General features: G+C 38.2%; 1 protein-coding gene across 8 annotated transcripts in view; it reads right to left on the bottom strand.

Moving 5' to 3' along the window:
* CAPRIN2 (caprin family member 2) overlaps positions 1-14,547 on the bottom strand; it is a 59,479-nt gene extending 44,932 nt beyond the window's left edge. For 7 of the 8 annotated variants that reach the window (XM_088141199.1, XM_088141200.1, XM_088141203.1 and 4 more), the window contains exons 1-7: positions 14,482-14,547; positions 12,725-12,990; positions 11,714-11,776; positions 6,268-6,354; positions 5,563-5,801; positions 2,797-2,879; positions 1,875-2,030 (exon numbers count right to left, since the gene is read on the bottom strand). In XM_088141199.1, the coding sequence (XP_087997325.1) occupies positions 1,875-2,030; positions 2,797-2,879; positions 5,563-5,801; positions 6,268-6,354; positions 11,714-11,776; positions 12,725-12,976 (880 nt within the window). In that variant the 5' untranslated portion in view covers positions 12,977-12,990; positions 14,482-14,547. The remainder of the gene's footprint in view (positions 1-1,874; positions 2,031-2,796; positions 2,880-5,562; positions 5,802-6,267; positions 6,355-11,713; positions 11,777-12,724; positions 12,991-14,481) is intronic. The other variant, XM_088141205.1, reaches the window with a different exon arrangement.
* Between the last annotated feature and the right edge of the window lie 1,562 nt (positions 14,548-16,109).

Genomic DNA, 16,109 nt, shown 5'->3' with positions numbered 1-16,109 from the left:
ATGGGTAATCTACAATTAGATTCACAAAGCTGGTGGAAACTTAACTCGAGTCCTAAGCAAGGACCTAAGAATTATTAAGATAGCATCTAAGGATATACAGTGGTGCCTCGGGTCACGAACGCTTCTGTTCACGACCAATTCGGGTCACGAACAGCACTGTTCACAAAATTTTGCTTCCGTTCGTGAACTCTGCATAGGGGGACGAACAGGATCCGTGGCCATTTTCCCTGCTGACATACGTGGTCGTGGCTTCCTGTAGGGAGGGGGACTCCAAACAATAATCACCTCCCCACCCACCTTCCTGTCCTCCACACCTCAAGCAACGTTAGTGTTCTCTCTTCATACTGTACTGTACTTTGTGTCATATTTTTGTGGTTTAAAAAAAAAAACATATGGTTCAGAACGGATTAACTGTATTTACATTGAACCTTATGGGAAAATTTGATTCGGGTCGCGGAACGAATTAAGTTCGTGACCCGAAGTACCACTGTAGGCAGTTCTAAGCAGGGGTTTTTTTTTTTTTTTTTTTTGGTAAAATTAGGATGTTCAGGTCTGATAAATTCAAAATTTCCAAATATTGAGGGAGTCCTTTAGATATTGCTCCAAGGTCTCCAATTACAATTGGTATTATTTATTTTCTTGGTTTTGCTCTTGAATTTTCCTTTGTGAAGCAAAGTTATAAACATAAGCCATTATTGTTGGTTGCACATTCAGCCAGATGTTTAAACAGGATTTGGCATTTTTGTCCATCTAGCGAGTCCTTTCCAAGGACCTGGGATAGGCAGATATTGTTTGATGGTGTTAAAGGTACTGTTGCAGGATATAAGCTGCTCCAAGTAAAGCTGCCTTTTGCAATTGGCTGATGGTGATTTTGTCAATGCTGATGGTCTTCAAGTGGTGCTCCAAAATTATTATTATTATTATTATTAAATTTAGGAGCCACATGACACACTGAGCAGCTTACATATAAAAACAATAAAAACCAAGAAAAATTATGAAAAAATCCTGATTATTCCTGCTGCATAGTATTTGTGGGCCCTTCTACCAAGCTAGAGAAATTAAGCTCTGCATGGTTTGGATATTATTGATAAACCAGAAAACTTTTGCGGAAAAAAAAGAAAGAGGGGGGAAATAAGTTTTATATTAACAACAACTTCTTGGATATCTGCAATCCTAGATGTCTAAAAGTTAACACATGCATTTCTACCTTACTTACAAGAGGTTTTGAAAGAAGACATAAAGATTCTCAAACCACTATCTAGGCAAAAAAGTTATATACCACACTGGCCTGGTTTGGACAACCTTTTTAAGAAATGAGTTAGTCTTTTTACCCATAGATATAGCCATTCTGCCTGCAAATGACCAAATCAGAAACCTTTAAGGATAATTAGCTAAGAAGCTATGTTACCAACTTCAAAGCAATTAAACCAATTTCAACCTGTAATTTAGTGCAATTCAAACTAAATGAACATATTGTAGTTAGAGCTCTTTAATTTGAATTGCAAATGTATTACGTGCAATGGATAGACCCTAATCCATATCTTGGCTTTTTGAACAAAGATATACTTCTGCAGATGTTGTCCCTGAGTGTCATGTGCATTTTACAAAGGCTTATAGGCTAGAAATAAGTTACTGGTTTTTAAATGGTGTCTCCTTTGAGTCAAATATGACTCATGATAACTTCACAGACACCACCATGTCTTGGGAATAGTTGGCCTTCTTCAGGGACATTTTTAATTTCACAGTCTTGCTTACAGCCTTCATATTTCCTGGTGGTTTTCCATTCAAGTACTAACCAGGATAAACCCAGCTTAACTTGAAAGCCCAGACAAGGTCAACCATGTCAGAATTTAAGATTTAAATGTATACATTACCCAATTCATTGACAGGCTCTGGCTTTGACAACTGTCTAGTTTTTTCAGGCATTTCTTCTTTCAATTCCTCTTTTTCTGGTGCGTTGCACGGGATGGGAATGTTTTCAAAATATCCAGAATTTAACAGTTTTAACAACAAATCCTTCAGGTGTTTATCTAAAAGAAAAGGTATTCAATGTTGAGTGATATTTCTAAAGAATTTTAGACCTGTGGCTGGCAAAAGCCACTCATCTTAAAAAATAAAGATTTGTTTCACATTAGTGCCATGTATTTTGCAGTTACCTAAATCAGAGTTTTTCAAATGGTATTGAACCCATTACTGAAAACTATCACTCCCATTACAGACAATGCTAAACCAGGATTTCAAATAGCGCTTTGCTGAATAAGCCATAATGGCCTCATTTCCAGTAATGGGTGGATTTCAACATGCTAAGCAAAATGCAAATGAATCATGTTACAGCTTAACAAAATCCAGTGTTAAGCCAAATGAGAACAAAAATTAACTGAGAAGAGACTGGCATATCCCAGGACCAAGAAAATATACCCTAACACAAAGGTGTCAAGCTCAAATTGCTTCGCAAACTAAATGTCCTATCTAGAACACACCATGTATAGATGTTAAAACTGATATAAACAATGGCTACCATTGGTGATACTAGTGAACTCCACAATTCTAATCACGTCCCCTCTTTATGTCTGATTGAAACCCTTGCCCTAAACAGTCAACAGCATTTGCAAGTCTGGCAAAATTCAATTTCCCCAGAGACAATGGAAAAACCAAGCTATGTAGAGATGTCCTATGGACTGTAACAAAAATTGCTATTTCAGTTTTGCATTTTACCTGAATAGTAATACCTCTAAAGCCAGATCCCACCATAACACAAACCATCTGAAAAGGCTCTTTTTATTAATAGCTACTCACAGGTCGTACCAACCACTACTTTTTCGCTGCCTTCTAGCAGATCCCAGAAACAGAGTGATGACTGTTCCATTTGGTCTTCAATGCTTAAAAGCCAAAAGAAAAAACAAAGCACACTTTCAAAGATGTTAAAAAAAAATAGTTTGCAATTAATTTTCACTTAAGATGTCTGTCTGATATTATACTGATATCTACAATACATTGTAACCTATAGCCACCAACAGGTTTTTACTTAGAAAAGTTTCAACTAATGAGGCAACTGAAAAATTTTCCATACTTCATGCCAGCTAAATATTCCAATCTCATTTCCTGATTTTAGTAAGCTTAGCTGCCACCTCAGTAGGTATGAATACTAAAACAAGGTTCAATTTTTTTCAGAAGACTTAGAAATACATATTTTGCCTGAAACACTGATTTTGTATTCGATGGCAATATGATAAAAGAGGAGAACCCATTTATATACTCCAGTCCAAGAGAATTTGACTGAACTTGAATTACTAAATACTAGGGTATGTTTTCAAACAACATTTTAATAGGAAAATCATGTTCATGTTTCTTTAAAATTAGGCACATCAACCTGGATTTCTTCAATATGAACTTGACTGAAAAATGTTACACTGCGTAGTTCTAGACAGAATTGGTTAACTTAAAGGTCACATTTATAAGTAACAAACTAATATATTGGTAAGTCCCAAACTAGTCATAATAGCCCACGTATTACTAAATAAATTTGTTTCATCTGGTACTGTGTGAAATTTCCTTGTCAAGACAACTGAGTACACAGGGACCCTCTTTAGCCTGATTATAGCATTCCTACAAAGAAATATGCAGGTTGTCCTCATATACAGTACTATACAAAAGTTTTAGGCAGGTGTGAAAAAATGCTGTAAAGTAAGAATGCTTTCAAAAATAAATACTGTAATTGTTTATCAATTTACAAAATGCAAAGTGAGCAAAAAGAAGAGAAATCTAAATCAAATCAATATTTGGTGTGACTACCCTTTGGCTTCAAACCAGCATCAATTCTTACACTTGTACACTTGCACAAAGTCAGGGATCTTGTAGGATTAGAGTCAGGTGTATGATTAACCAATTATACCAAGCAGGTGCTAATGATCATCAATTTCATATGTAGGTTGAAATAGTCATTAACTGAAACAGAAACAGCTGTGTAGGAGGCTTAAAATCGGGTGAGGAACAGCCAAACTCTGCTACTAAGGTGAGGTTGTGGAAAACACTGGTCATGTCACAGGTCATACACTGTGGCAAGACTGAGCACAGCAACAAGACACAAGGTACTGATACTGCATCAGCAGGGTCTCTCCCAGGCAAAAATTTTAAAGCAGACTGGGGTTTCAAAATGTGCTGCTCAAGCTCTTTTGAAGAAGCACAAAGAAATGGGCAACGCTGAGGACTGCAGACACAGTGGTCGGCCAAGGAAACTTAACGCAGCAGGTGGAAGACATATCATGCTTACTTCCCTTTGACATCGGAAGGTATCCAGCAGTGCCATCAGCACAGAACAGGCAGAAACCAGTGGGACCCAGGTACACCCATCTACTGTCCAGAGAAGTCTGGCCAGAAGTGGTCTTCATAGAAGAACTGCAGCCAAAAAGCCATACCTCTGACATGGAAACAAGGCTAAGTGACTCAACTAAGCACAAAAACATAGGAACTGGGGTGCAGAAAAATGGCAGCAGGTGCTCTGGACTGATGAGTCAAAATTTGAAATATCTGGCTGTAGCAGGAGGCAGTTTGTTCACCAAAGGGCTGGAGAGTGGTACAACAATGAGTGTCTGCAGGCAACAGTGAAGCATGGTGGAGGTTCCTTCCAAGTTTGGGGCTGCGTTTCTGCAAATGGAGTTGGAGATTTGGTCAGGATCAATGGTGTCCTCAATGCTGAGAAATACAGGCAGATATTTCTCCATCATGCCATACCATCAGGGAGGTGTGTGATTGGCCCCAAATTTATTCTGCAGCAGGACGACAACCCCAAACATACAGCCAATGTCATTAAGAACTATCTTCAGTGTAAAGCAGAACAAGGAGTCCTGGAAGTGATGGTTTGGCCCCCACAGAGCCCTGATCTCAACATCGAGTCTGTCTGGGATTACATGAAGAGACAGAAGAATTTGAGGCAGCCTACATCCACAGGAGATCTGTAGTTAGTTCTCCAAGATGTTTGGAACAACCTACCTGCCGAGTTCCTTCAAAAACTCTGTGCTAGTGTACCTAGAAGAACTGATGCTGTTTTGAAGGCAAAGGGGGGTCACACCAAATATTGATTTGATTTGGATTTCTCTTCTGTTCGCTCACTTTGCATTTTGTAAATTGATAAACAATTGCAATATATATTTTTGAAAGCATTCTTTACAGCATTTTTTCACACCTCCCTAAAACTTTTGCACAGTACTGTAGGTTTGAAGGTTAAGATAACCAAAACCTTTGGCCCATTAAAATCTACCTTTTGCTCAAGGTGATGCCCATTAGTCCCAGAGCAGGGCAAACTAAGAGCAAATAACCGCTGCTCTTGCTTGACACATTATACGACACAGAAGTGAGACAAAAAGTATACAAAAGAAATATTGCCTTCATTCTCTCCTTGACAAGAAAACAAACTGTGCCAGGGACTATACTGATGGGCTTCATCCTGAAGGGGTCCCCAAAACTGAGTCCAGCAACAAGACAAACTCGCAATGGTTTGAAACCATATTTCCAATATGCTACTGCAAGTTTTGTTTGAGTTGAAGGTAAAGTAAGAAAAGTTACCTAACAGTTTCATTTCTTCCTGAACATGTCAATTTTGCAAATTTAATGAGGTAGTCTAATTCTTTAGAAGGCAAGTATATTGCACCATTCAAGCCACTTTTGAAGTCTTTCTGCACATGCTCTTGAGTGAAATTCTGCAGCACATACTGGACCTGCAGTACAGTGCGGAGTTTTTTCTTCTCTGCTTCAAGCTTCATTAAGGTTTCCCTTCGTTGCGCTTTCCGCTGTGCTTTCAGCAGCTGTATCAATGTGAGGAACAGATTGGCTGGTTGATAAATGGTTGGTTGGTTGATAAATGTTCTAAACAATGGATAAACTGAAGCTCAGGAAAATACCTTTAGGCAATGATTATTTCAATCACATTAATTTAAGATGAACTTCACAAGTTACATATTTCAAGCTTTTACAATCATCAACACCAACATCTAAGCATGCAAAAAATTTAATTATCAGAGTAGTATCCTACATCAGAGCAATATGGGCCATATGTAGAAGTGAGCCACTATGTAAGTTTCTTTTGACTGCAGATACAGTAAAACATCCTACGTATCATGACTGGTCAGAAGCAGCTTCTCTGCCATAGCAGAGGCATAATTCAAGTCAGCGACTATCTTAGCAGTAGCAAAAAATCTATCCAACTCCTCACACATTTTCTAGTGAGCCAACTTAATTACCTATTTCTACACAATAACATGGTCTACTCACCTCTTGACTTAGTCCAGAAAATGTCTTCTGAAGTTCTTTAGCAAACTCCAAATTATGTATGACTTCATCATATTTTTCAACAGCTTCCTGCAATTAGTCAGTTTATTATTCTTCATTTATAATGCATCTAAGTTTACTGAGATGAGTCCTGTAGCACCTCAAATACAATAAATGTATGGCATGCACTTGTGTGGATTAACACTGACTTGATTTTACTATGCAAACTGTATACATTAAAACAAAATGTTTTCTGCCCTAGGCTTACACTCAAAATGAAACACCACAAGTGAAAAATCAGCCAATCTTAAGGTATTTGATCAGGATTTATTTGCTTATACAGCATTCCACCTCATTTTAAAGCAAGCCTTCTATTGTTTATATTGATTAGAATAAAGGTTCTTCACATATTTTGATTTGGACAAGATTTATATTTGAGACCATGAATTATTTTCTACAATAGGGTTTCCATATCATGTTAAAGAGATGAAAGACCCCCAGCAATTATGACATTTCTAATTTGAAAGATGACTTTGGCTTACTTTTATAAAAACAAACTTAAACAAGCAACAACCATTAAGCCTTAAGGAGGCTTAAGCAACTTTTTAAGAATTGTGATGACATTTGTGACTACAGAACTGCTTAAATAAATGGGATTCTTAGAAGATCCTCACATGAACATAGACATTGTTATAAACACAGCATTAAGAGTATACACCACATATAAAGTTGATAAATTTTATAATAAACCTTTGTCAAATAAAACAAAAAAGTATTAGAAATTAATCATCATCTTTTCAGTGGACTATAATGCAGTTTAAAATAATTATTTCCATTTCTAATGTGGCAGGTATCTCCAAGGGGCCCCTTAACTGCATCAGAACAATACAATAATTGATTTCCTCCATCTTTTCTATTGATTAATGCCTGATTATTACAACAGCAATCCTAATTTTGGTCATTTTATTTCTTTAGAGTTCCCTCCCTGTGCAGGCTATGTTTCTCCTTCCTCTGGAAGACGAAAACATGGCTATCACTGTATTAGCAATTGACATAAATCCTTTATTTGAAGTATGGCTAGATGGCTTCAAGTATTTTAAATGTTTCAATATAGTAATCTCTTTATTCACATTCCATCATGAAAAATGATCTGAACTTCTAGCACTAGCATTTACTTATTGTATTTTACTTGTTCACCACCAAATCAATACAGATTCGTAATGTTTTACAGAACAGTGAATATGAAAACATCTAACATGCCCACAGTATTTTAGTATGTAATAAATATAAAGTTTATAGTATACAGTAAATATTTAAAAAATTAAAAATAATCAATTACAAAGATAATTATAATAGTAGTAATGTAAATAATATAATTACAAAATCAGATATCAAAAGAAACATAAACAAATTCAATCAATTCAATGTAAATTTAAAATAAAAATGGTGATGACAACTGTCTATTAAATGCTCTTCAGAACAGTCTCTCTTAAGTAACTCCTAGAACATTAAATGGGGTGAAAGTAGGCCTTAATTCTAATGGGAGATTATTCTACAAGGCCAGAGCAGCAACTAAAAACAGTGCTTCCTTGAACAGAATAAATCGGAATTTGAAATTCAACTATGAAACAGATGAGCACTTAATAGCAAAAATGTATAAATTATTGTTGAGAGAAGAAATGGTTGAAGAACAAGTTAAAGAATGCATGATTAAATGGGCAAAAAATATTGGACATAATATACATATCCAGCAATGGGAAAATATGTGGTCTAAAGGACTAAAATTTACTTTATGTTATAATTTGAAAGAAAACTTTTATAAAATGTTGTATCGATGGTATATGACACCCCAAAGATTATCAAAGATGTACGGGACAATCTCCAACGTTTGTTGGAAATGTAACCAACAAGAAGGGTCGTTTTACCATATGTGGTGGACATGTAAAATTGCAAAGAAATTTTGGACTCAAATACAAGCTTTGATGCAGAGCATACTACAGATACAGGTTCCATTTAAACCAGAAATATTCCTGTTGGGGATAATGGAATCAATTCAAATTCAAATTGGAAAGCATCTTATCAGAATTACTCAATATATGATTACCGCAGACACTACCAACAATACAAGAATGGTTGCTAAAACTGATGGGAATGGCAGAAAATGATAAACTGACTTGTTTATTAAAAGAAAAATCAAATAATTATTACCTTAGGGAATGGAAACCATTGATGGACTATTTGCAAAATGCAGGCGGGGCGAAGCTTACATGGGGATTTGAAGATTAGATTATAAATGTAATGGGATATGTTTTGACAAAGAATTATTCCTACTAAATGCATTAAAAACTAGCACCTATGACATTATTACTCTTAAGACCAGAGATAGATTGGAAGCTATCTATTTTCTATGTTTTTCTTTCTTTTCTTTACTTTATCTCATGTCTTTTTTTTTTCTTATAATTTGTATTTTTCATTTTCTTTTTCATTTCTAACTTTTAACTTTCTAATTTTAAAACTTTAATAAAATATTATAAAACAACAACAGTGCTTCCTGCCTCCATTCCCCTTACTTGAGCAAAATGGGGTATAACCAAAAGCTTCCCCGTGAGCAATACCCTGGACAGGCTGATACAAATAGGAGAAGGCAGACTTGCATGTACCTAGACACCAAATCATATAAGGCTTTGTAAATCAAAAACATCTCTTTGAATTGCACCTGAACACTTACTGTAGATATTCACCAGCTAAGTATATACTGTATGTCAAAATACTTGTACCCTAAAATACCAAAGTTCCAGCTATGGCACTTCTGATGCTACCATTTATATTGGAAGTGTTTAGAGATACAAGTACTGTACCCAAAGCTACTTCTCAGCCAAATATAAGGTATATGAATGACATAGACTTTAGTATATCTACTTCAAACTCCGTAACAGCACATACAGTAATACCTCAGTTCACGAACGCTTCTGTTCACGAACAATTCGGTTCACGAACAGCACCATTCGCAAAATTTTGCTTCCGTTTGCGAACTCCGCATTGGGTGACGAACATGACCCACGGCCATTTGGCCTGCTGTGACACGTGGTCGTGGCTTCCTGTAGGGAGGGGGACTCTCCCTTCAAACAATAACCGCCTCCCCACCCGCCTTCCTGTCCTCCACACCAGAAGTTGCCTCAAGCAAGGTTAGTGTTCTCTCTCTTCATACTGTACTGTACTTTGTTTCATATTTTTGTGGTTAAAAAAAAAAATACATATGGTTCAGAACGGATTAACCATATTTATATTGAACCTTATGGGAAAATTTGATTCCGTTGGCAACCAAAATCGGTTGGCGACCACATTTGTAGGGTCAGAACAGATTAATCGTATTTACATTGAACCTTATGGGAAAATTTGATTCGGTTCACAACCAATTCAGTTCGCGACCAGAGCCGTGGAACGAATTAAGTTCGTGAACCGAGGTACCACTGTATTATTCATTAAAAAAGCCCACTCTTTTTCAGGCTTTCAAGAAAGAAAGGAAAATTGCAGCTGCTTTACGGAATCAACTCATTTAACTTAATGCAAATCTTAAAGCAGCTGCAACCTTTTTTGGGCTCACTCATAATCCTGAAAAAAAAAATAGGCTTCTTTATTAAATAATAGACAGGGTGCTGAGCTCACAGGGCCTGAAATACTTCCAAATTAATTTTGAAGCAAGCATTGCCCTAATACATGCCATATTCGTGGGGCAATAATATACACAATTTCATATAGTTCAATCTGACTTTTCTTTGTAATTTCTCTGCAAAAGATATAATGGATGTTATTTCATGGCTGAAGTAGCACCAAAGCAGAGATAATTTTTCTGTGCTTTTATTTACCAATTTCTATACTCCCTCAATACCTGGGTAACCCTTAAGGGGCTTAAAATATTAAATCTTTAAATATTCAATTTAATAAAAGTAGTAATTTCCAGAACAGCAAACTGGAATAATGCAAATTGATTCCCATGTCTGAATTGGATCATTCCTTTCTATCAAAATATGCTTTTGTAATTTTAGCAATAATTAAAAGACAATACAACCCCAGGAAATACTAACCCAAACTTCCTAATTCATCTTTATATCTCAGTCCTAGATCAGCCACAGTTCTCCATTAATAGATGACTTTATTGAGCCACAGTACACGAAAACAAACGAAAGTTAAACTTAGTGAATCCCTAACTTTGTTTCGGTCAATATCACCATTATGGATTCAAAATAGATTCTGCATGACCTAGTTGGCATCCAGTTTCAAACATCTAAACAGAAACTCTTGCAAGAGAAAAATTAACCTCTAAAGAGTTATATTTATGCAATTAGGAAAATATCAACTAGGTAGTATGTTTAGGACAACAGTATACATTAAAATATCACATACCACAAACAGTATGTTTTCATTTGTGCTGTAATTATATGAGCAAGTATCATCTAGCATCCTTCTGAAATCATTCAAAGTACTGCAATGCCACTCAGAAAATCTCCTCCTTAGCACAAATTCTTCATCACCAAAACATTATTTCTGCCTACCGTGGAATCCTCCAAATGTGTTGAGATTACTTTTGGCTGTGCTATCTGAGGAATTTTAGGAGTCGTGATCCCAATACAACTGAAGGGTACCAGGTTAGAAAAGTCTGCACTATGATATTATTCAAAAGATCATGGCAATTGATTTTGCTAATACATACAGATTAACCAAATTTGTTCAAGTTATCTTAAATCTTAAAATCTCTTGAAACACTCAGAAACCTATTATTTGGCTGTAAGGTTCTCAGACTGTGCTGCAGGAAATAAGATCAGGCTATAAGAGCAGATAAGACAGGCTCATTCTACTTACAACATCCACACCTCTTGTTTCTATATAAACGATGGCTTGCACAAACATGCTGGTTAAAATGTGGTTGGCTAGTTTGTTGCTTAGCATGTTGCTTGAACCCAATGTCACTATTTTAGCCTTCAACAGGCTGAGCACAGTCAGCTAGATTAATACAACAAACCAAGGTTCAGTAAATCATAGATTACCAATGGGGTGGGCAACTTGGAGTTGATAGGGCCACCTTGAATGATGCAGGGGTTCACTGAAAGGAACATGTTTCATTTCCCAGAGGCCTTTCACTCCCATTAGTTTCAAAACTTTATTCCATTTTATTTAGTAAAGCCTGCAATATTTTTTCTGATTGTTGACAGTCTTAAAAGGTATTCCAACAGTTTTCCAATATATATTGCGTATTTTTTCTATCCATGCGTGACCCAGAAAACTGCCTGAAAGCACATAACAGTTTCTAAAGTTGAGTAGGAATTTTGCCTAGCTAGCTAGATGCATGAACACATGGCATTCCTACTATGTGCCATTTAACTGATCAAGAGCAGAGATAAAAAATGTTTATAAACAGTAAGAAAATGAGGCATAAGAACAGAAACCTTACCAACTGATCTTGATTGAGGACCTCCCCCCTTTTCAGACGATCCCTGTAGTCTTCTAATTTGAGCTGCAAACACAGGTCAAACAAGTATGAACAAGTTTTTCTTCAGACATAGGCCAAGCTTGAACAACACAAACTCTATAATTAATTGCAACCTTCACTGCTACCATGTACTATAACATGCTATTGTATCTAAGGTTAAATGTCAATCTGAAATCTTTAGAAAATATATCTGATATTTAAATACACTGCATTGGGTATTAGTTAAATCAAAAAAGTATTCTTTGTGCCTCATTGCTGCAGTCCAAGCTCTATAAAGGTGATAGGAAACAGAGCTAATATGACCTAGCATTTCTCTGAGCACAGAAAAAGAGTTTTAGGACTGTTGATGAATAAAAATGTTATAACATTAGAAGTACTATCTTGATTTTGAGATAATATATTTATAGTTAAGGGCTATATCCTTTTAATATATTTAAGCTTGAATCTCTTACAGCTGTATTGTAAAGCCATCTTTTAACAGACAGAAAGAAGAGGCACTAATGAAGCATGAAGTTATTTCTAGTCAGGCAGGTTTCATCATAGTGACAGCACTAAAAATTATACAGAAATTCAGTATAACTTAAGACTTACACTTTTTATTACAAGGCACTGTTGTGTAATAAAGGACATAGTATAGTACAGAAATGAATATGTATGCCATATCATGCTTCTCATTCCTCTGTAGCCACAAAGCTATCCTAAAATTACATGTTAAACCCATCTTAAAATTTCTTAAAAACTGGCAAACATCCAAAGGAAACTAACTACACATACACTTATCCAGAGCCAATGAATAAAGCAAATTATGTTTTCATAACCAGTATATATAGATTCCTGCCTCCAAGCACCTTGCTTTCTAAATCTTTAAAGGAAGACAGAGATAGACATTAACAAAGGCAGCTATGTAGCACAAGCAATTACGATTTTATAGTATTATTTCTTGCACTCTGCTGGTATAGAAAAGATACCTACCTTCTTTTTCTCAATATTCCTGATCTTGTGTTTCAAGCAGATAAGTCCATTATCAATGTAAGTCTCATATGCCTGAGAAGCTGTGGCAGCAGAATTCAAAGCTGCCTGCAGGGGGCTCATGGGAGGCTGGTTATCCCCTCGAGGACCCTGGGTCACCTGCTGCTTATCTGGTTTCATACTCTTCTCTTCCCCTTCCTCAGAGTGGCATGAAGGTGAAGGGCGGCGGAGTGGGGACTGTGAAAGCTGCACCATTGAAACGGCTAGGGCTGCAAAGAAACTGGTACTGTTTAGCTGTTCCTTCCTAAGGACATCTTTAAAGCAGCAGCATAAATATGGAAGTGCAATCGAGGAGTAAATCTGCTGCATGCCTTCAGCAGAAAATATACGCTGCAATGCAAGAGATGTTTCCAGAACTTTTAAGGACCAAGCTATTTGCTCCTTTAAATTTAGAATGTATGCATCACTTTAGAATTCTCAAGGATATTAACTATTTCAATTTTAAGGAACTGCAGACTTTACAGCTTCTTAATCAGAGTCCTAAAGAGGAATTCTAGAAGAACCAACACTCTTCACCTGCTTTAATTTCTCCTGACTTGCAGTTATTGCCCTAGTATAGTACTAACAGCTATCCACTAAAAACCATCCTCAACTCTTGCACCAAGCCAAGAACACAATACTGTTTCATATATAGTACAGAATTCAACATCCAAATACCCCTTTCTTTAAAACTCCAAAGAGACATTAAAGCAGTCTTTAAGCACTCATCAAATGCACTAGAAACACAGGACCTAAAATGAAATATCAGTGACAACCTTATCAGGGAGACAGAGAGGGAAGAGAAAGCAGCAAAATCTCTGCCCTTCCTGGCTTCTGGTGACCAAGGGAGCATAGAATAATTACTACTGACTTATCCAGTCAGCACAGAACGCGGCTTCACAGCACTGGCATGGTGGAATAAAGATAAAAGAGAAACAACTTCCAAAGGGGTAGCCCAGTGCTGCAGTAGAAACAGATCTTGGAGTACCTCTGTGTGTGCACGTGTGTGTGTGCACCTGTGTGCAGTACACAGTATACCTATGTGTGTCTATATATATAAAGAAAAATATATGCCTTCAAAGACTATGCTCCCATTTCACAAATGTTACACCACCATCAAATGGAGTGATGAGAGAAGGAGCAAAATATAAACAAATCAGTATTTTTGTTCCTACTTCCCAACAGGAGAAACAAACACAATCCCTTACTCTAACATAAGCCAAGGACTGCAGCTCCACAGCCCCATCCAAAGCCTACCAGTGACTTGGAAGCAAGTCCCCGCGGGGATTCCCAAGCCTGCTCCTAGGTAAGCTCTCCTAAGGAGGAGGAGCAGCAGCAGCCTAATTCCCACCCAGGAAAACGGCGGAGACACAATTCGCAGCCCCCTGCTTTTAAATGCAGGTAAGGGCAAGAGAGAAGCCAGGAAAGTTCCATCCCTGCTAGAGCCGGAAAAGAGGGACCCCGCCAGTGTCCGCAGCCAGCTATGGCAGGGACCAGTGACGAGGCAGCGCTGGGTCATCCTCCGCTCTAAGCCCTCCATGTTGGCGGACCGGAGCTCCCGAGACATCCTTGGTAAAAGTAGAACCGTGACAGGGCTCGTCTCGCTTCCCTCGACATCCTTCGGCCACCAGTAACAGGCGCCCGAAGGCTCCGCTCTCCGCCGGCACCAGCCAGACTGGTCCCTCACGCTCGCCCCACCGACCCGCCCTCCTGCAACTCACCTCAGCAACCAAAGACGCTCAAGCCCACCCGCCCGCTCGCCTCCCCGCTTATAAACCCTACGCCCCCGGAGCGAGGAAAGGGGCGGAGCCTCCGCGGAAGGTCAGCCGACGACTCTCCAATCGCCGCCCAGCTTCGGCCGCCCAGTCCCACCCCGGCAACCGCATGGCCTTCTCCTCAGGCATTCGGGGCCGCCCCACGTGACCGGCCGGACCGTTAACTGGGGGGTGGGCGGGGAAGGCAGCGCGCTCGCGGTTCTAATCCCGCCCAGGGAAATTCGGTGCTGGCTGTTCTTATGCGTCTGTCACGGCTTTAATCGAGGGAAGGGAGGTTACAAAGCGAGATAGATCCGCTCACACCAAGCCAGGTTAAGGACACCACCGTGGGCTGGGTCGACACAGCCCAGCAAACGACGGTTTCCAAAACAGAGCAGCGTGCAGAAGCGATGAGCCAGCAACCCGTATTTCGGCTGCTGCGTGTCCGAATGGGTTACGCGTGGAAGCCGGCGCCGGCAATGCCGCGCGTCTCACGGAAGGAAAGGAAACCACAAATTCGGGGTGCCGCCGAAAAAAAACAGCTGTGGAGAAACTGAAGCCAGCGGGCTTGCTTTTCAGTAAAGCTGGGCTTGCCCTGGAAACGGGCCGCCCTCGCGCCCCTGCCCTTAGTTACTCGGCCAGAGTTACCAACGTAGGGTTCTGTTTCCACCAGACTCAGCAACATTTCCCTCGCCCAGGGCCGCTGCTTTTTTTCTGCTTCAGCATAATGGTGCGATAATCCTGTAATCCTATATTGGTGTAGCCTGAAATAAGGCCCCCTGAATTTAATGGGGTTTACTTAGGAAGAAGTTCAGCTGCCTTTTTAAAGTTGGTTTATGACTGGCAGTTGATTTTAAGTACCTTTCATACTTGTGTAGTCTTTTTTTCCCCATAATCCACACTGAACATTTAAAAAAAAGATGACCAAAGATTGGGGGTGTTCCCCCAGTTTTCTTCTCATTTGTATCTCCATAGTAAGAGTTCTGAAAATGCATTTCTTTATAACATTTTAGGTGGTATTGTACGGTTGTTGCTTAGGTTTTTTTCTGTATAGGAAACTTGAAAGGCAAATTTTGTCTTTAGAGAACATACTCAAAGAATTGTAACGTATTCTTGCCAAGGAACAAGCTGGCAAACTTGCGCTTACATCTATATTTGTACAAATATAAAAACAGTTTTTGTATTTGTACAAATGTAAAAATAGTAATTTGTACAAATTTAAGTAGTCACTATAAAGAATATTCAAAAGTATAAGGATTAAGGTTCTAATAATACAAATGTGTGTGTGTATTCTCCCCAAATACTATTTTCCAGGGCTCATGAATCCATGAAGCAAATACTTGTTTTTTGTAATATTTTTATAATTATAATTAAAAATCAGATTTTATTTTGATATTTTTAAGAATTATCAGTCCATGATCATTTCAGAGGTAGAATTGCTATTAGAGTAATTTACCAGAAAGTAAAAAGCATTAAAATGTGAGGACTTTCTCATTTCAATGTTTTTATGGAATTTAGTTTATTTTTCCCACTCATAGCCCAGGTGAGCATTCTGATTGCTGTAGGAAGACTAAGAATAGTACTATATAGTTCAC

The sequence above is a fragment of the Python bivittatus genome, unplaced genomic scaffold, assembly GCF_059951505.1.
Source record: "Python bivittatus isolate LINGU-HERP-01145 unplaced genomic scaffold, Pbiv_v1 ctg000330_np1212, whole genome shotgun sequence".
In the NCBI taxonomy this organism is placed as follows: Eukaryota; Metazoa; Chordata; class Lepidosauria; order Squamata; family Pythonidae; genus Python; species Python bivittatus.
This window is presented reverse-complemented; position numbering and strand designations above follow the sequence as displayed.